The 22,182-nt window shown below is 40.6% G+C and overlaps 1 protein-coding gene across 3 annotated transcripts in view; it reads left to right on the forward strand.

Annotated features, from left to right (window-relative positions):
- LOC122776485 (BTG3 associated nuclear protein) overlaps positions 1-22,182 on the forward strand; it is a 37,274-nt gene that overhangs the window by 7,027 nt on the left and 8,065 nt on the right. For all 3 annotated transcript variants that reach the window (XM_044037056.1, XM_044037055.1, XM_044037057.1), the window contains 4 exons: positions 2,360-2,481; positions 4,131-4,202; positions 7,795-7,839; positions 21,354-21,494. In XM_044037056.1, coding sequence (XP_043892991.1) covers positions 2,360-2,481; positions 4,131-4,202; positions 7,795-7,839; positions 21,354-21,494 — 380 coding nt within the window. The remainder of the gene's footprint in view (positions 1-2,359; positions 2,482-4,130; positions 4,203-7,794; positions 7,840-21,353; positions 21,495-22,182) is intronic.

Genomic DNA, 22,182 nt, shown 5'->3' on the forward strand with positions numbered 1-22,182 from the left:
GATGTTTTCCAGTGGAGGGGGAATGTACGACTTGGAAGTATTACTCAAAACCATGGAATATGCTATATAAGATGTGGTGACGTTTGTGGGTAGATGAATTGTCGTGAACACAACAATTTAAGGAAAATACATAATAGCATCTTCGTGTTTACATCCCTGAACAAGGCTGGAGTTAATTATTTGTGCCTATGATTTATTACAAACAGACTAAGGATGATAGATTTTTTTTTTTTTTAAACTACTGTATACGAGTTAAGATTCAGACTTCATATTTATTCCATCTACTGATAGGAAGACATACAAAAAGTCCTCTTTGTCCTCTGTTGTTTACAGGCCAGTTGCATGTCCCACGAAAAAGAATAAATGGAAGTATTTACTTTTTGCCAAAATTATGGAAGATTTCAGTTTAACTTATGTCTGATCCTTAACTTAACTGCTCCAAAAAAGCTACTTTATTAGGTAGCTCACCTTTTATCTCATTGATTGGTTGCTTTGAATCAGTAGGCTAATGGTTAATTAGTTGAGACTGAACTTCTAGGCTGTCAAAAACACATAGCTCAAAACACATAGCATTGCCATCTCATAGTGCTAGGTTTTGTTCCTGATCATGTTAATGTTACTTTAATGATATTTTAAATAAGAATGTGCCCATAAGTCATATCACTTGGTAGCACATGCAGGTTGGATGGCTTTAAAACTCAAAATAGGCCAAAACTGTGGGAATTCTGACAGTGTGCATTGCTGCAGATGGTTGTAATCTGCACACAATGCTCGCTGTCCCTCCCTCCCTGTGAGCCATCACCTCTCACCTCTGACCAGGGAAAGTAAGACTGCAGGGGAAACTCAAATATCCTGTGAGCACATACTGGGGCTGGAGTGTCAGCCCCTGCCTATTCAGGTCACACACACACCCCGGAGTGTACTACGCAAATACCAGTTGAAATAGTGCATGCATAAACATGCAAAATGCATACTAAACATCCTTTCAATCCTTAATGAGATTAAATGTTTATGGGGCCGAAAGAAGCGAATCTTTGGCATTTAAAGGCATTCATTTCCAGTGAACTAGCTGGTAGAACTCGGACCAGAACTGTAGTTTGCTCAAGGCACCTGTTTCGTGCTTCCTCATCTGGCAAAAAAAGAGCTGAGTATTATTTTCATAATAATGAAAGTTGGGAGACGGCAAAGCATTTCAAAGCATTAAAGTAACACAAAACAGAACATTTCAGGTGTATGTGATATGTGTTGTGTGTCATTTTAAATCAACATTCTGTTTTCCTGTTCATGGTCAAGAATTTTGCCATATCCATTTTCTCAACAATGTTAATGGCTACTTGGTCTGTTACATGAAATGATGTCAGTGCTCACCTCTCACAAAGGCTCCTTTTATTGCTGCATGTTTTGATGTCTGAGAAGTGAAGGCGTGATTTTAATTATCTTGTGGCCTGTGGTGTAGATGACAGAGTGCTCTGTTGGTCTTTGACTGGTGATAAGGTATCCAAGGGGCCATTCCCTTGTATCGTATTCTGTGCACATGGTTATATTATTTTCAGTGAGGACACACGTCCATTGTGACACTCACCAGTTGCAATTTGCCTGTTTGCACATCTTAGTCGCACTGAGACACACAGCCCACTCTGAAATAAGCTTTGACCCTCCCCAGTGATGAGATGAAGGATAGGATGTCATTTTTTTTTCTCTCCACATACACACATATTCAACAACACATAATCTATTGTTTTTGTTTCGAATTATTTTCTCAATGTGTTCATTCATTTTGTGAAACTGCAGCAACTTCAGTCTTCTCAGCGACTCCCAAGATTAAAAGCGACTAAGATTAAAGCGACTCCCAAGATTAAAGCGACTCCCAAGATTAATTCCTGGAGGAGGGAAAATGTCGTAGTAAAGACGTAGCCTAAAGATGTTCATGGTTGTAGCAGGTGATGCAATGCATCAATGCAGGAATTTCAGCCTGCTGTGTGTTAGCGAGTGTGTAGACTGAGAGTGTGTAGAGTTTGTGTTTTTCACCTACACCCTGAGTGTTTTTAAATGGTGTGATGAATTGTCTTTGAGTATTTAGGCGTTGCATGAAGAATAAACACACATCATTCAGCAGATGGCCTTGGAATCAGCCAGTTTTTTTTTTTAAGTTTTCTTTTTGTAAAGATATGAGGTCAAGGCCTCTTGCGTGATCATGTGTGGGTGTGTGTGGGATTGTGTGTCTGCCTGTGTGTGAGCCTTGGAGACCTCATCCTGATTTCTGAAGTATCAGTATCAGCACTGTAATTCTGACCTACCTCCACTATACACACAGGCATACCAGTAACCATATTGCTTGTAATCCTATAATCCTATCCAGAGGACGGCATGACAGAAGAAGCCGCCCACATTGAGACATCCACCCCACAAACCTTGCACTACACGCTGGCTAATCAGCAGGTCCAGTTCCACCGGATTGGCGAAGATGGGCAAGTTCAGGTGGTGAGTGTCAGACATTTTATATCTGAACCTTTCTCTCACACCAGAAGCAAACAGATGGTTGACCAATAAGGGTTTTTTCTATGGCTAAAATCAAAGCAGTCAATGGCTTTTATATTGTATGATGCCAATATAACTCTAAATATGTGAAAACAGGTCATCAAAAAAATAAACTTTTGGATGAAAAATAAAGGTTTTGTCAAGTTTTTGAGAATAATTAAGTAATAATCAGCCAGGCCAATGCCGATTCTTAAAAAAAATAGAATAAAAAAGTCAGGCCACCTCTATTCTTTAACAGTAAACATTCCCATTCAACTGAAAAGGGAAAGTGATACTCTGTACCTCCCTCTGCATATGTAACATGTGACAGACGTTATTATTCAGCTGCTGTGTTCAAAGGTCAAAATCAAGCCCACGAAGAGGAAGTGACTGGACATTTACAAATGATCCAATTGTAAACCTCGGTTGTTTTTAAATGTGCTCCAGAAAAAAAATTGAGTAGAGTTGAGTTAAAGGACAAGCGTGGAACTGACCATGTAAACTCTGTGACCTGATACAGAACTTCACATATTTAGAGCTTATCTGATACCCGAGTGTGTGTATTTGTATTTATATCTTTGTGAGGTCCAAAAAAACAATGCAAACCTATCTTTGTAGGGACTTTTTTCTTTTTAAAGTCCCTACAAAGTCCCTACAAAGTAAAATTTTAAAGTGCTTTTTCAGACGCGGTTCTAGAGTTAGGGTTAGAATTAGATTAAGGTTAGGATAAAGGTTAGGCACTTAGTTGTGATGGTTAAGGTTAGGATAAGGGGCTATGTCTATAATGTGTCCTCACTAAGATATAAAAACAAGTATGTGTATGTGTGTATGGAACAAATTGGATTAATTAAACATGCCAAGTTTTGTTTGGGTCACAGAAATTGCAGTCATTAATTGAATTTAATTTATGGCTCAGCCTATGCCACTTGTTGTGTTCTCCAACAATCAGTGACAGATACTCACAAAAGTCTGGGACATTGTTTTGCATGAGGGATTTTATTTATGAGGGGGATTAAATTAGATTGTTTTGTCCAAGTGCTACAACTGCATGTGTCTCAGTTACAAAGTCACTGTTACCGAATAAAAATGTAGTAATCGTTATCAGACGCAGTTCTGTTATAAAAAGGGAACATCGGAGAAGTACATTCTGTTCCGCGTCCACCTCATAATAAATAGCGTTGAGTTTTTGACATTGTATGGGTCTGAAGGTAATGATGATGAGGAGGGAACAGGCCTGAAAGACGGAAAGTTAGGGAGAAGGTTGAAGGGTGGGAGAGAGACAGATGCTTTCCAGAGCTCACTGTGCACTTACTACACTCCTGACCTGAGTAATAAAGGGTGTGGCTGAGGGTGAAATTTATGAGTATTGTTAATACAACAGGGGAAATAAAGCATACTCATCGGTGGTGACTCACCCCTGCACCCCTAATTATATAACTGCATCATTTATCCTTGTAATTTAATTTCTAAATTTCTCTAAGGTACACACTGAGGTATTTCTCTATTTATCATGTGGTCAAAAATAGCACAAATGATAAAGGGAAAAATGTGTCTGTGTCAGTTAATGATCAAAAATAAAATTTAAACTCTGTAGTTTCTCATGCTTCTTTCAGATTCCACAGGGTCAGTTGCACATTGCCCAGGTGCCACAAGGAGAGGAGGTGCAGATCACACAGGACAGTGAGGCAAGTTGTGTGTGTGTGTATATACATACAGCATGTTTGTGTTAGCGTGAGAATGGAAAAAGTGAAGCAAACATCGTCAAACTACAGTGTGAAAGTGGAGGGTGGTTTTGCTCTGGAGAGATGATGGTTGTTGTCATTAGTGTCAGTACTGCAAATTCATCATTGATTTCCTTCTGGCTTCTAATGATGTCTTTATTTAGCTAGTGGCTAGTGGAATGTATATATGTGAGCTAAATAATCCATGAATAACACCATGTATGGCATGTATGATCTGACTATCAGAAGATGATAGTGGGAGTATACTATTGTGTTGAAATGTGAGTGAGCAGGAGGTAAATAGTGCAGCACAGGAATCTACAATGCACCAATGGAGGAAATGACTTGGTTAGTGATCATTTATGTAATGAAAAGAGAAAATGGAAAATAAATGAAGTTCTAAAGTACTAAACTAAAGTAATTATAACCTAATTAATTTGTGTGCTGCGCTCAGTAGGTTTTTCAGGTTATTAATAATCAACACTTGTATACACAGATAACAAACTTTCATAACACTTGGATCAGTGTCATAATGCATGGATATGCTTTTTACTTGTGCTTTTTTAATAACTGTTTATCACACAGTGTTTAATAATAATTTATATAAATTAGACTCAACACTCCTTTCGTAATGGCCTGCGCTCCACTGAGCACTTCTTCTACTAATAGAAACAAGCACTGACGTATATTTGAGGGCATGAGAACGTAATTATGTTATCTGTCACAGTCGCTAACCTTTCTCTGTTGGCATGTCCAACGGCAACATTCTTTGCCAGATTACACTTGTTGGCCATGTTGCCCTCTAGGTTTCAAATGTCTATTATAAACAGACATTAGTGGTGATTGTGGGTCTGATCTTACTGTCAGCTATGTCAATGAAATTATACCAGATTAAGCTTCAGGGGTCTGTTTCACTTTGTCAGAGGGAGCTGGCCTGTTGAAAGCCAGGGACATTCAGCGTTAGCACGTGTAGTAGTAGAAATGTCTCATGACACGCACATACACTCTCACATGAAATACCACATCTATCAAAACATGATTGTCAGTGGAGCATTGGAATGTTTTCACAGCAGGGTAATGCTAAACCTTTCTTGATAATGGTTCATTGTGTAGCACTGCATCAATAAATTTCCCAATATTGTGATTGTGCAGCTCACATAAGTTTGACTCTGAACTTCGTCTACTTTGCCAAGAAAGTCGAAGTAGACCAAATAACTGGTTAGCTGAATAATCAGGCTGATTTTTCAATGTAGTTCTTTGGCTGTTTGTTGCTTACATATGTTAAGTTTACACATTTGTATTCTCAGAAACCTAATCAGTTCTGCCAAGTCACCAAAACCTTATGTTGTCCTCTAAAAGTTGATTTTAGTTTTGTTGACGACCTATGTCATGTAATTAATATTTAGTCGATACATCATTTTGATTTAAAATCCATATAGATTGGAGAGAAAAACCACAAGTTTCTAACTTGATTCATTTTTCTTAATCAAACACAAGAAGAACAAAGAAAATCAGCAAAACGTATTGGCCATCAGAACAAACCTACACCAGTCTTCCTCTTAAAGAAAGTCAAATAGATCCAACTGTCTGTTACTAATCTATAAAATGAGTCAGGTTAAAAATCGTTAAACATTTATGTACCTGATTAGCCCTGTGTGTTTATGTTGGCCTTTGCCAGCAGCTGTCCCAGCGAGAGCAATACCCTAACAATATTAAAGTCATTAGATAATTTTAGCAGCTGTTCTGTGTGGAGCATCTTTATGTTTATACGATCGTCCGCTTACGCATGAGGTTATGACTTACGTCTTTACGTAGAGGCCAGATGTGTCGTGTCCCCCAGCAGACATCTCTGCTGGCACACTCCATGTAGATGGTTGGCCTGCCAGCTGAAATCAAAATCTAACTCCTAACTGCACCGACTGCTGAAGAGGAATTTCCGCATCAGCATCATTGATAATGATTTTTATTCGAGGATGTGGTAGAGGGTTTATTTCAAGGCGCCAGTCTGTGTACACACTAACACGTAATCATCACATACTGTATTTGATTCATGCCACACATGCATGACCACTTTTTCTTTTTGCAGAGGCAATTGACACCTTGACCAAGTGTTTTTCTCATTTCCTCCTCAGTTGTGCTAAAGGGCGCTCAGAGGAAGAAATGCACATTTGAGTGAGAGTGAATTGGAGGCAGAAAGCCTCTAAAGCTTTTCCTGCTCTTTGTGGCTGGGCCCAGATTTTTCTCCTCTCTCCTTCCCGTTGCATGATATTGTTTGTTTTCTCGAAGTTCAAAGCTTAGCAACGAAATCCCACATCTCCAACTGCCACTCACAGAATATGTTTTCATTAGGAAGCGGGCCCTTTCATCACAGACATTTTAGCTCGCTAGAAAAGGAAATGAGCTGTTTGGGAGATTGCACTGCTCTCTGACCATATGGCAGTGCAGACAGTGCTGCATATATACATGAAATACAATTAGCAAGAGAGAGCAGTTGACTCTGGGGTTGACTGAATATGGCATGCATGGCCATGTGGTCTTGTTAATATCACTGCGGATGCTCAGAGGTTTTATGATGGTCATTGTAGCTCGTGCAGCTCACTGATGAGCCTGTGATGGGCTTGTGCCTTTTGTAAATGTGTTTCTGGTTTTGTTTAGGGGAGTTGCTCTTTAACCAGCAATGACAGAACAGATGTAAAAACAAGGACAATGGAGCCACTTTTCAGTCTTACGTCATCGTATGCACATAAGCTGCTGCCAAAACCTGCACACTCAGAATCCAGTCAAAATAATTCAGACACTCTACAGATATTGCCACTGTCATGCAGCACATGATGCATGACTGTAAAGGGGGAGGTGGTTCACTTAAACACTTTTAATGGTTTGAATATTGAAGGGTCTAATTTAATAATCTGTTATCCAATAGTATTATTTATTATAATTATTAGTTCAGGTGATTATGAGAATACGGAGTAGACCAGGTGTAATTTTTTTTACACGTTTACCTTTCTCAGGTAAAATAGCTAAGGCACAATTTCCACTGATCAAAAACCCAGTCACATCTGGCTTTTTCCTGCAGTCGGAATGGATTGAATCAGTATTCACTTCTGGATCGAATGACCCTGCAGTGAATCCAGATATTTAATCGGTTTCAGCTCCATTAATAAAAACATGACGCCCAGGGGAACGTGCCATTTTTTTTCTTGTTCGTCTTGATGTTGGCGCTCAAGTTGCTGACTCGGTCCATTTTCCAGGTGCGGCATTGCGACATGTTCCTTTCAAGCAACAATTTTAAACGGTTCAGTCAAGCTGAATTTGACAGAGGACATGAAGTGAAAGATACAAAACTGTAACATTGTCACTGGTCTCCATGGTGTTTTGGCACATGGGGTTTACAGCTTGTTCGTAATGTCAAACATGACTCGCATGACTCACCAAGTAAAAATCACAGAGACAAACTCCTCTACTGGCAATGCGAACGTAGTCAACCATGCTTATCCGTGTTTAAAATCTCGATATATACAGTACTTGCTCATGTCTTCTCATTTCTCTATTTCAGGGAAACCTCCAGATCCACCAGGTACATGTTGGTCAGGATGGACAGGTAAGACACATTTCTACAAAATTAAAGATGTGATTATATATTAACTTGCTATAGGTGACAAACTACTTATTTGTATCACGTGGTACTTTTGTTCAAATCCATCACTAGCCAGGCCTGGAATTGTCATTTTGTGTTAGAAATGTAAAGCTAGGTCGCTTTCAGGAAATCGCTACTGATTCGGTTTGATTGATTTGATCATTCTGAGATTTTTCTGTTTCCAATTTTGCTTGGCCATGAAGGAGATTTTCACTGTCCTAATGTTGCAAATTGCACACAAGTAGGATCTTTGAAACCTGATGCATCATAAAATATAGTAATGTTTGCATTAAAAATTAACCTTTTTTTTTTATTTAATATGACTGTCCAGTACAGTTTTAGCCCAGAAGTGCATCAGACAGTTTGAATTAATTACAACGTTGTCCAGCAGAGGGCACTGTGAGCACAGCTTAACCTGCATCCATTATCCCCCTCCCTTTGCTGAACAGAAGAAAACAGTGATGTTATGTTGTTTAGTGAAACCATTTTGAAAAGCAGTGTGAGTAAGTATTTCTGGTTCTGCACAATAGATGGCAAAGTAATGGGGGAAAACTCTGTGGATTCAGCTGTAAGCTGTGGTCAGGTGAGACTATCATGGTAGAGGATCCAGGAAAAGGCAGATTGATTTAAGGATTTTATGAATCAGTTTGATAACCCAGCCATTGGAGGTTCTGGTTAGCTAAATGTCGTAGCTCTCAAATCTTCCATTCATGAGTAATGTGGCTTGTTAACTCAAACCCTGCTACCCCTTCTGACTTGGACTGCAACTTAGGTAGGGCAAAGTTTCTTATATACAATGCATCCGTTCCATTTTAATCAGAAGGGATTACTCTTATTTATATCATCCCTGTCAAATGAATCAATAAGAAAGCTCTCAGAAAGTGCAAACCCCCCACCAAGACCACTTAGTTTCCCACAGCGTCAGCGATTTCAATATTAAAAGCTCCTGAATCCGTATTTGGATCACCACCAAAATGTTGTCATTTCTTCCTTGGGTTAAAATCTACATCCACAGAAGATTTCATCCAAATCTGAGATTTCTTCCATTGATTAAGATGCTTAAAATTTTGACTCAAGTAAGAATCTATTTGGTCTCTGAGTAACAGCCTGCGGTGCTTTGTTCCATTGCATTAAGTAGTGATGTGATTACAATAACATTGCTTTGTTGGGAATTATGGGACCTATAAAGCTGCGTTTGAAATTGCAGGCAATCACCGTATGTGCTGAATATATCAAAATGTGGGGTGAAGTAAGCGTTACAAGCCACCCACCAACTGGAACCATGTGCGTTCAGCTGCTTATTTCTTCATTTTATTGTGTTGATTAAGTTCCCTATCATCCAATTCACTGATAGATTCAAGACGCTATTGGTTATCTGTGTGCATGCTCACTTGTGATGTGTGAATGGACTGGGGTTTTCTTTTGTTGTTTAGATTGTTTGATTGGCCATTTGTTTTTGTGTGTTTTCAGTTAATCGAGGTACACATGCTTGTGCTGCTTCTCTCCCGCACACACACACACACACACACACACAGACGCTCGTCTATGCCCGTGTCCTTATATGACCTTCTTCTTAATCCTGACGGCAACGTTCCTCTCCCTCTCTCTCTAGGATCTTGGATCAAGTTTTCGCCAAAGTTTGGTTGAGATTTAACACAGCAACAGACGTTTCCCTTTGCAGTTCAGTATATGGCCGTCATTATGTGTCCCTGCAGATTTTGATCAGCTTTATCTGGTGAAGTTCCTTGACTCACTATGAATTCTACCCCATACGACATACTGTACATTAAACATGCAGTATTTTAAATTGCTGTGTGGAGTACAGTATGTATGTAGGTATTAGTCCTTTGAAATTGGACACCAAAGTGTCCCAGGATGTGCGCACTAAAAACTGCACTAAGACCTCTATTCCCCTGGCAGTGTCTGGGAGCTTAGTCCAATAAAAAGCTCGTTTTATTATTCCTTATTTTTCCACTCATACTTTGATTGAGTCTGTAAAATGGTACAGAGTTTGGAGCCAAAACAAGCACACAGTGACTTATTCTTTAAACCTTGTGTTGCAGGTCGAGCTGTTCACACACACATGCAGTGCTACGCTATTACGGTTCTTGTTCATGCTTATATTCTCATGGAGTACAAGTGCAGGCAAATTTTTGGTCAGCTCCCAAATTTGCTGAATCCCAGAAAGACCATAAACACTGAAAAGAAGCAGGGCCCAAACAAGTATGACATTAGTGATAGCATTTCATTGCGATAAATCCATTTGACCAGATATGGTTGTGTACAAATGACATATTGCGTCTTTATCTTGATTGGTGTTAGTTGATCTTGGACCAGATGTCTGTTGAGGACCTCAGACAAAGACAGTACACATCAGATTTTTCACTGATGTGCGCGTCTTAATTTGTGTGTTTACAGAGAGGCTTAGATCAAATAGACAATGTATGATGTCACTGTTTTTGTAATGTGGTAAAACTGTGCCGAAGCTATGTTAGTGTAACCTAGGCTGAGCAATTCATCACATAAGAACGCTTTCTCTCCACTTCCTTTCTCTGGGGCAGTGTTCCTCTCATCTCCGTCTCACTCTTGCTGCTTTTTTACTGTGTAGCTGTGTCTACACCTGTCTTTTAAGGGCCACCTGCCGCATCCAAACACTACGGGTCACATAAACTATCGGTTGTTTACACTCTCTGGTTGACTCTTGACTGCATTTAGATCCATCACATAAATGGAAAGGAAAGAGTTGTGGTACTCTCATGGCTTTAAGCTTTAACTGCTCCACACAGATGTTTTTACAGTCTCTGTCTCCAACAGGGTCTCTTTTAATTGTTGCACATGTTTTCCTTGTTTGTCTGCAACTGGCTTAGTTTGTGTCTATCTGCGGTATTTGTCTCGTTGAAAGCTGTTTCCAAAATCCACATGCTGAGGTGGCCTGGCTCGCACTCGACTGTCATATCTCAGCTATGTGTGAAACTGTCATGTCCGTCGCGTGTAGCCACAAGGAGCAACATACTGGACATATTGTTATCAGAGCTTTGTTCGGCCTCCATTCTGGAAGCAGTTTAGTAACTCCCTCTGCTGATTCCTCTCCTTCACTTGGCACTGACATGGGTAATAGATCGTTGACTCATTCTACTAACTTATTACTTGTGTGCATGCCTAATCAATCTTTTTGTTTGTTTGCTTTTAATAAGTAACACATATCTAAAGTCTCCCCTCCCTCCAAACAGTCCTTTTATTGTCAGCAGACCTCGCTGACTGTCTTTAGAAGTAATGGGCATGCCAGTTTTCTTCAAAAAAAACAACACATTTATAACATGGAAAATAAAAATTGGTACGCCATTCTATTTTGGCTAGTTGTTTTACTCTTCTTTCTGTTTATGAGGCTGCTACTCATGGCACATAATGTTCTCCGCTGGCCAGTTTCATACCGACTTTGTTGTCAGAAGTTTTTCATGAATCACATTTCTGACTTGGGAATACAGTTCTTAATGTATTTTGGCTGCATTATGATGGCAGAAAAAACACTTTTGGTGTTGATTTGTATTGTGGTAGGTTTTTCAGAATGAGGTCTGTGTCCTAAGGAGGGAAATTAGAGGTTTTCTAGCTCTGTTAATGGGTTAGGGGTCAAACCCCAGGTCCAGCTTTACAGAGATAATAAAAAGAGGAGACTGGCAGCTTTAATATGCTGAGAGGTCTGCAGGCTGACCCTTCTTTCTGTCTTTTCTTCACCTAATATCCTACTCTGTAGCCAGAGTATAGTCTTTGCATGGTGTGAGCAGATCAGCGTTGGGTTAGAATAATACTGATTGCCAGTGTTGATTATGTGAATACAGGGAGATGGATTGCATGAATATATCACTCTTTTTTTACATTTGTCCTCAACTCCCACTCCCAGGCTATCTCAAAATATCTTTAAAAATCCCTAGGCCAATTGTGGAATTTTCTAGAGACCTAATAAAATGGTTCTCCGCACTGCTGTTGGGCAGTCATACTCTCTCCCACTCCCTCTCTCTCTCTCTGCCATTGACTGTTTGGAAATGGGTCTAAATATTTGATTTACCATCATGAAAAATAAAAAGCAAGCAGACTATGAAACTGACTTCTAATGTCTGTCTGTCTGTTTATGATCTCCTCTGCTCAGATTCAGTGTTAGCGGGGTAACCAGCACACAACAACCAGCTCATGTTGCTTGTAGAGTGTGTGCTGGTTGTATGAAGATGAAACTATAGAAGCATGACTCCTTTTGAGAATCAAGTAGTTGCTTGTGAAGTTGCATTTTGCAACAGTCAGAATTCCCCTCACTCTGCCTTTCCAAAGCTGTCAAAGAACACAAAGGTTTTTGAGATGTCGACTAGTGTCAAATGATGTGGATGAAAACACACACGAGATTCCATCGCTCACGTTACAATCTGTCACTGTAAAGACTTTATTTTGTGTAATTTCGTTCCTAACGACTGAATTGAGGAAAGAAAACATTTTATAGTCACATTAAAATCATTAATTTGTCATTAATAAAAAACTCGCAAGTTGTCACAGTGTTTAAACAGTGTGCTACGCAAATCAAATTTATTTGTTTGTCTAGCGCATGTACACATTGAATTTGTGTAGTTTTTTGGCTGTATCCGCTTTCATGCTGGCTGATGCCAACTGTGCCCTGAACTCGGTGCAGTAGAGCCAACTGTGAATCCAAACAAATTTCTCTGGCTGCCTATAAAAACCCTGTAGTGCAGACGGAAGAGAGGGAAAACCCATTAAACGATTGAGGGGGGGAAAAACATAACACTTTTTACTGCTCTCCCTGTCCGTCATAGCCTCTTATCAAGTGCCCTTCTCTCTCTGGGCTGTGATCTTGCCATGCACTGATGGAGACCAAATGGAGTATTGGAAGAAGAAATGAGTGACTGGTGAGGAAGAAGAGGAGGAGGGGAGAAAGGAAAAAAAACATGAGGGGAGGAATGCCAAAAGCGAGACCGTCTGGAAGAGATGTTTTGCCACATTCATGATTGGAAACTGACACAAGCTGAGCTGTGAATCAAACAAAAACACACACCGTTGAACAAATGCATGTTACCAGATGCCACATAAAAATCATGTGAGGGGTTTATTGTTGTGAGAAAGTAAAAAAAAAAAGTCTGACTTTTTAACTTCTAGAGGAAAGCCTCAGCAAATTTACTTATCCTGTCATTCACTAATAGTGCCTTTGTCATCCCTCCCTCTCTGCACATGGTAATGTGCATCTGGTGGATCCTCCCAAGCGTCACTATTAATGTTCAGTGTGGGAAATGGGTCACAGAACAGAGTCAAGCTCGGCACACTGGTCCTTTTAGGCCTCACTGCTGGGACCTGAAAATACAGAGCCAGTCCAGGACTGGGGGAACAATAAATGTTCATATTGGAGTCATGATGCACAGCTTTAACTGATGAAGGACAGGTTGAGGGAGAAGAAGGTACCAAACAGGTAAAATGTAACCCAATACATTAGACATGAAGAGGACATTAATGAATGAGAGTTTTGACCTCTGAACTTGTGCTATGCTAAGTGTTGACATTATTACAGTTGCGTGAGTGTTTGTTGCTCGAGACGTCACCGCCTTTGATGTCTGCTGTCAGGCATTTCTTACACACAAAGCAGATGTGTGAAGGATGTGCATTGTTAACCTCACAGAATCGGGGCATGATGTGCACTGGAATCAATCTGCTGGCCTGTGGCTGGAGTCATTCAGTCGTCCTCTTCTTTCTCCTCTCTGCTCAAGGATGTTGTTTCTAGAGTGTTGAGGTTGGATGTTCAGGTTCCTCTGATTCACAGCACTCATAAATGAGTGAGATGAGATGAAATGAAAGGTTTTTGACCAATGTTTAGTATAAGTGGAGTGTATGTAAGCAGTCAGGGATTTGGAGGCCGAGTGATGGATCCTGTTTCAAAGGAGCAGTGGTCTGCTTTGTGTCCCTGTGGCATCATTGCCTGGAGATAAATGGCGTTAGATCGGGGAAATCCTTCCTTTTGAATGAAGGTGTGGGTGTGAGTGTTTGTTACTCAGCATTTTGAAACAGCGCACACAGTGGCGTTCCCATTTTGTTGTCATGGGCAGAATCTAGGGTCAGTGTTGTCTGTGCGAGTAAAAGGAACCAGATGTTTAGATGCACTTCTGCATGACTCACCATCAGCACAGGTCTGATGCAGATCAGTCCCAGGCCTGCAACTCTCCATCATCCATCAGATTCAACTCCAGCAGGCTCCTAATAGGCACAATACAGCAATAATGACTTTACTGACATGGACTCTGGCTTGATTATAACCAAGCCAAGGCAGTACTCTTGTTACATGAACATCGTAGTCGAGGTAATTAACACACATGAAAGTCATAATCATAGAGAGCATAGAGTAAGTTGATAAACAGATCTGGATTACTCATCAGTCTTTCGAATGACTCTTGGCTTGCATAGCATAGTCTGATTTCTGTCTCCACACACCACAAACATGAAGTGAACTGGATGCAAAGTAGTGTGTTTGAGGAAGAAGCAGCATAACTTTGCAGTGGGGGGAACAATTAAACTTGTTTTTCATGGAAATGTTGGCAAACGGCTTCCATGACTTACACTGCAACTAAAAGATGTTGAGTGAAATTCACCACTGAACAAAATTCAAAATGACGATTTACTGTGATATTTTCAGACCACCCATTCTGCTTGACCTCAGCGTGACCATTGCACAAATAATAATGACAGAAAGAGGACATGGCAGATGCTTGAGATGGATGTTGCGCGAATTTATCAATGATGTCAAACGTACAGGCCCAGAGGAGGTGATTGCATTTGATGGATTTGACGCCTGAAAATTGAGTGGAAATACAGGGGGACATGACATCAGAAATCAAAGTATGTTAGTCTGACTAAAACCAGACTTTTAAAATACATGCATACATGTTAGTGCAGCTGAAATTATATTCAATCAAATTTCTCTAAGTTGAACACACCCAGATAATGCGGTAAATGCGATTTACTAGTTCAACTGGACCCAAAAATGCAATATACTAGCTCAACTGGACCCAACTGGAACTGACTTAGGGACTCTGTGTGTGTTCCACAGTTCCTGCCCCAGGGCTTTGACCCATAAATAATAGAAAACCCAAAAATAATTGACCAGTGAATAATAGAAGAAGCTAAGACGAGAGCAGCAAAACATGGCAAAATCACGACCGTTGCAATTTCCTACCAACAACGAGACTGAGTGTATTCTCTGTCAGCCTAAAGAATTAAATATTATATTTAATATCATATTTGGCAGCGCTCCCTATGTGGAGGATAAAGCGGTAGAAGAAGGATGGCTATAATATAAAATATAGCAATGTAAAATAATAATTATGTAAAGTAATCGGAAAATGCCTAATATTAACAAGCTGGAAGGGGGCATATCACCAGCTAACAGCAGAGGCAGACGCACGTCATTCATTAAATAATTTCCCTGCTTGTGCTTATATACCGGGACAAGAACAGTGGTAGTAGTGGTGTAGTCGAGCTACAACCATAGTTTACGTAGTCTACCAGTGCGATGACAAAACAGACAAAAAAGGAGGACATCCAGAAACTCTTTGTTTTCGACTTCACGCACGACCATACCATTTTACTCCGGGACCTCAAGGGAAGGGTGCCAAAAAATGGAACGGTAGGGACTGATTATTTTGGTACTATTCCTAATGGAAAAGCAAAATAATATGTACCGTACTGTACCAAACCGAACTGTTCCTCTCGATGGAAACACAGCTTTCTGGGTTTGAAAGATGTGGATCATTCTGCTATGACCTTCGGAGTTACCCGATCGCAATCCAGCTGAACACTTTTATAGAGTGCTCTCCACCGCCGTCATTAAAACACCAAATGACAGAATGTGTTTTCGGATGAATGGTGCTCTGTCACTCCGGCACAGATACAGAGCCTCGTAGAAAAGATGCCAACGCACATGAAGTTGTTCTAGCAGCACACGGTGACCCACACCTTCCTGAGACGCAGATGTTTTAGTTTTTAATTTACCATCAATTTGCCATTTCTAATGCATTTTTATTTGTTTGGGGTATTTAAAGACAAGCCCCTGTAACTGAAACAGAGTGTGTCAGGAATATGACACATTCCTGTTATGTGCCGTAATGTGCTTTTATAGATTCTGATTCGGTTCTAGATTACATGACTTGTTAAGAGATTTTGTTTTTTTGGTGCAGTGCGATGTGTTGTTGGTTGAGTTTTACAACCTGTGTATATCATCTCTGGCTCCACTGAATTAAATAGGATAATTAAAAACATGATTATGTCGTCATCCTAAATTTACAGACATTTTAAAAATGCCTTCATCAATTAGGCCTGCCGATCTCAAACTTGGATTATAGAACAGAGGAAAAAAAAAAAAACCTTGGTATAATTTTCTTCCTTTTGATTTCTTTAAGGGCCTGACTTTTAATTTCACTTTTGTCCACAGCTTAGTGATTTGTAGGTTCTGGATTGAATCAGAATTCAAATTCGTTGTCATAAAACAAAACTGAACAAAGGATAGGGGATATGCATAAATTAATGAAGAGGAAGGAGGAAATGGCAGCGAAGATAGGAAGAGCTGGTGGGACAGTGGGCCGTTGAGAGTGAGAGTGAGAGAGAAATAGAGAGAGAGAGAGAGAGAGAGAGAGAGAGTGTTTATGTCCGTTCTAGAGTGCGAAGGCCACCGTAGTTCCGGGGGAAAAAGTGGGGACAGTGAAATGGTCTCACTGTCAGATGTCACTAATTCATACACACCTGACCCTGAAAAGAATTATGTCTAGACAGACAACTGACATATCAGCAACGTATGGTAATACCATCTGTAAAAAGTCTGCACATTTAACTGAAAATATGTCAAAGAATTTCCAAATCATAGAGGAACAAAGAATGATACTCTTTGGCTTCTATTTCAACCTCTGACACATTTTGATTTGTATCACAACTCCTCTGTTGTCTATTCAATCACATTGCGAGCCGAGGCCCAGCTGAAATCATAAAACTCCTCAGACTCGGAGGTAAAATAAAAGGCATATGTAACTAACACAGATAATGACTGCAGTGAGACAAGTTTTCTAGGCCAGTGTTTTCACTCTCCTAGTCTACACCAAACAAGCAGTCTGCGCACTGCTGTGCTGGGCACCTTTACAGCAATGTCACAGCCAGTCCTTTGCCCCACCCCTCCACCCCCACTGCGCCCTCCTCCTCTCCTCTCACACCCACACATCCTCACCCGGAGCTTGTGTTTCTGCTTGGACATCTGTCCGGGGTTGGCAGTTGCAGATGTTGTTGACGACTGTGAAGCTGAGAGGAACTTCCAGCCACTCCAAAGTCCAAATGTTTCTTTTTTCCCCCCCATTTCCGTGTTTGGGTTCAGTTTTTTTCCAGATTCAAAAGGAGGAGGAGGAGGTATAGAGTGATAGGAACCAGATTTGTATAGACCTTTTTTTTAGTGTACAGAAAAAAGTTTTTTTTGGAGAAGGGTCTTGTGTTTTCAGAGATTCCAGCCGACTTTGATTTTAGGGTGAAGCATACTCAGACACAAGCACACATATGGACACAAAGTGGGTGACTCATAGCATCTTTCGATTCACAGCTGAGTGTAAGTGAGACCTCCGGAGAGCCTGGGAATTGATGCCAGCCTCAACCAAGTATGCACATTTGAAGATTTTGTTTTTCAATTGATGCATTTTTTCCAAAATGGCTAAAAACAATAGAGATGGGAATTCAGAAGCATTGTTGTGTTTCTGAACAACCCATATTTCCTCAACGCGTTCACTGTTGAAATGTAACGAGTTTCCTAGGGAGTAAAAGGAGAAAACTGCATTTAAAGAGATGCATGTGAGACCGGCAGAGATGGTGGCTGGTTTTGAACACATTGGCTCTTGTTTATCCAGTTGGTTATTGTCTTTCAGTCTTGAAGTCATGAATGCTTTTTGCATCAAGCTGCTGTTTTCTGTGTGTGTTTCCTCTCCCATGGCTGTATTTCTTTAGTGTCCTGGATCCATTACTGAAAACATTACAGCATCAGCAAAAGATTTATTACTTTTCCCCTTTTTTTCATAAGACCATGGCAGCTTGCAAAGCCTGCAGAAAATTTAAGATGTTCTTGATTGTGCAGCGCTTCTCTGTCCATTACCGCGGTGCAGTATCATATCACACTTGTCTGTTTTGCTCCTGGGCCTTTCTGCACGGGGGCGGCCAGCCAACCAGTGCTGTTATTTAAGGTACCCATTTCCTAAAACCTTGAGGTCAGCAGTAACTAATGCTCTTAAGATCTGCTGATGGGCCGTGTTTCTGACAGACTTAGTCAAATCGAATGTATTGGCCTGCATTTTAAACGAGTCAGCCATGCTTCTAGGTGCAAACTGGTGCAGTTATGCAATCAAGGCAAGACTGCAAAGTTTCCCCAATGTCAGGAGACGTGCTTGGCCCATGACAGCGCCCTGAAATATTTGTCACCTTGTTAATGTATCAGTTTCTGCTTATAGTCAGCATTTAAAAAAAAAACAGTGTTTCATCACATACAAATTCTTCTTTGAATGATTTAGTTGTTTTTTGTAATTTTCCATCATTGCCAACCAATCCAATGTTGATGTCCTACCAGCTGAATCGTCATTACTCAATGATTCAGTTTAATAGGGTTCAAAGCAGTGTCCAATGCAGATTTCCAACCTTGAGATAATTATAGACAGAGTTCACACTCCAGACCACCTCTGTGAAGTAGGCTGACATATCTTGAGCACAGATTTAGTTTTCATTTATTCTGAACTGACACATACTTTAGGGCCAAGCGCGACAGTATTTTGCCAAAATAGTGGAGACAAGTTGTTCTGACAAAGCAAGTCGTGGGACAGGATATGAGCCCCGAGAAGTTCCTGTGTAATCGCTGCAGAGATCTCACACACTGATCCAACTCTGTAAATGCTTTTGTGAGCCTCTGTGTGCTTCTGCTCACAGCTGAGAATGCAAAGTGTTCTCAAATGGAGGTTGAGAATCTAATTGTGTGAGACAATTGTTTACAATCTCTTGTCTAAACCACAGCATCCCTTCAACCCTCTTAATTGTACATTTAGATTAGGTTAGTTGGACAGTACAGACTAATCAGCATGCTTGGGTTCTCACGCATGCGCACACACACACACACACACACACACACACACACAACTGCAGAGAGAAAAGGACCAGGCAGAAAGCACTGTGATGGAAGATGGAGATAAGAAAACATCTATGGATTCTTACCATGAAGAAACACTTTAGTTTTCAAGTCCTCTCTTTAACATGTCTGACCTGGCACTGTTGGCAGGGATTCATTGTCTGTGGACTGATGCCTGCTATGTGCTGTAGCTTAATGCCATTTCAATAGAGATAAAGTGACTCTAATTATTGTCATTTTTATTATTATTATTATTATTATTATTGTTATTTTGTTTCATTTTCTACACACTGGTCAAATCTCTGATCACATACCCTGGTATACACAGTAGAACCAGTAGAACAGATTTTCCTCCAAGTACCACCAGAGGAAGCTTGCGTACCACTGTTGGTACACGTACCACAGTCTGAGAACCATGGCTCTAGAGAAGTTTAGATCAAGAATGTTAGGTGTTCTTATTTCTACCAGTCAAGCTACTCTTTGCACCTACTTTCAAGTTTTATGCTTGGCTAAACTAACTGGCCTCTACCTCCAAACTTAATTTTCAGCTTTCAGGCACTGATGTGTCATTGATCTCTGGTTCTAATGCTCTGTCGGAAAGCAATTACGCACATTTCCCACAATTTTAAAATGTTTCTCGTAACTGTCTCATTACTGATTTCACAAACCCTCCAGGCCAATCGTCTAATTGATGAGTAATGTTTGATTGCTCATCAAACACTGATTCATTTTGACCCACCCCTCATACCCTCATAGTCTGGTGGGTCATTAAGAGTCTAACTCACTCACCCTCGATCCAGGTCTTTGAAGTGTCCTGGTTGTCTGATAGGGTGAGTCAGACAGACTTGTAATTAGTGTGCTAATAGCTTCCATCGGGCCAGTCAGGCCCAGTGCATTATGGTGAAGAAGTGGCAGCTTTGTGGTGAAAATAATTAAGTCTGGTAGATGACGAGGCAAGCCAGTGGATACCATGGGGGTTAACTGAACCTTTTGGACCCATCACTTAACTCTGAACATCAAAGCAAAGGTTGGACTCAGGGTTTTTGAGGGACTCTGTGGGACTCTGGGATTGGAAGGGTTAGGGGGCAACAAACAACATCTGTAATTGAGGTTTGCGAGGTTTAGGTTTTTCTGTGGGCTTGCACATTCTCCCTTAAATTTTTAATGTGTGTTCACCATGTCCCAGCCAGTCTCAACACCAAGCTGGATGCAGCTGGAGGAAGTCTGCACGCTGGAGATCTCACATAACATCGCAGAGAAATTACACAGGGACAACATACAAATGAAATGTGCCAGCCAAAAAACACTGACGAGGCCTGTGTTCATTTCTAGGCCATGAAAAAATGATAAATGAGACCATGCTCTTGGCTCATGTGGGAATGCCCTTTATTTCAAACCTGTGATCCCCCCCCCTCCTCTGAGAAAGCTTTGGGCCACACTAGAGGGTAGTGTTTGGTCTCTGACCCTTGTCTGATTAAAATGAATATTCACAAGCACAAAGCTGAAAGAATGTTCCACTTCATCCATCTTTCTCAGTGTTTTTGTTGACAGCATGATTGTATTCTAATTTGTACGTCTGTTGTCACATGGGAGTTATGCTGTCCAAATTAACAGCAGTGCTCTGCTAATCCCACAGCGTGTGTGTTTTTTGAGTGACCTTACAAAGTGCATATACAGTACATGGAATCCTCTTTGAGTTTGTGGTTACTGTCTATATATAGGAATAGCCTCGACAAACTATAGGAATACCCAGCAACACTCCAGCTGCACTGCACTGCTCTGTAATTATATAATTATATTGCCTGGCTGACTTTCAACACTGTGGGAGATTACCCTGCAATGTCTCACTAACCATTCTCTGCCAGTTCCTTTCCTTTTTTTCTTTTTTCCCCTACATAATGAAGTGAAACCAAATAATAACACATGCTATCTAACATATCGAGTTATGAAATCCAGAGAAAAACAGTCTTGTAAAAAGATAATTGAATAGAATGGACCATAAAGTTTCTCCACAGCTCGACGGCGGTAATCTATATATATATAATCTATAACAGAACAAAAAAACATTACGGAGCACATGAATGAGGCTCTCTGCTGTTTTTGTTTGGTTCTTATGTTGAGCGGTTCATGCTGTAGATCGTCACAGAATCAACAATCCGCTGATGATGGCGGCATCTTTCCGATCTGTTTCATTGTAATCAAAATGAGAGCATGACGATACACCTCTCATCGTGATATTGAAATTGGATGGAAGATGTTAATGATGGCGATTAACCGTTATCTTCCTCCTTGTGTGTTCTAGGTGCTGCGTGGGGCTCAGCTGATAGCGGTGGCATCAGCTGATGGAGGGGCCACGGCAGTAGAGGGCTCCACTCTTCCCCCTGACATCCAAGTGCAGTATGTCCAACTAGCCCCTGTCACAGATCACACCGCTGCAGTACAGGTAAATACCGCTTCTGTACTAGTTCATGCTCAGTGCATGTGCAATGGCAGTAATCTGTGCAGATTACTCAGTGCTCAGCCAAGATATGCAAGTCCCATGATTTTGTGTATTTTGCTTCTTCTGGATAATTTTGTGCGACTCTGGGTTTAATTTCCATCAGTTACAAATATACTGGCTCTGATTCCTGACTAATTGCACCTTTTGTACATCTGGTATGTCAAATATAGCACTAATGAGCCTCTGTTGCTGTTCCTGCTGAAGATGCCAGTCAAAGCCACAAAATTACCTTTGCAGCTAATTTAAAACACCGTCACTTCAAACAAACCACATCATTTCAAGTCATTAGCAAACTGACAGGGAATCCAAAAAGGATTTTATTAAACTTGGCAAAACTATTCAACAAGGCTCAGCCTCTCAGCCAGTAGCTTCTAAACTCAGAGAAGGGATGTTTCTTATTCAAGTGTCCCATGGAGCTTGTTGTAATCACCTAAAATGAAGTACCCAACCTTGTTCTTTTTAAATGTATTTAATGAACCGGATTAATTTTTTTAAACACATTTGCTACTTGTTAGACCTAATGACTCGACAAGTCCAATTTCATGCTCGTATAAGCGCTGAAATGCTTCCACAGCTAGTCACCTCACTGTCCGTCTGCCTATTTTTCAACACTGTACAGCCGTCCAGTCAG

This window comes from Solea senegalensis, linkage group LG10, assembly GCF_019176455.1.
Source record: "Solea senegalensis isolate Sse05_10M linkage group LG10, IFAPA_SoseM_1, whole genome shotgun sequence".
NCBI lineage: Eukaryota > Metazoa > Chordata > Actinopteri > Pleuronectiformes > Soleidae > Solea > Solea senegalensis.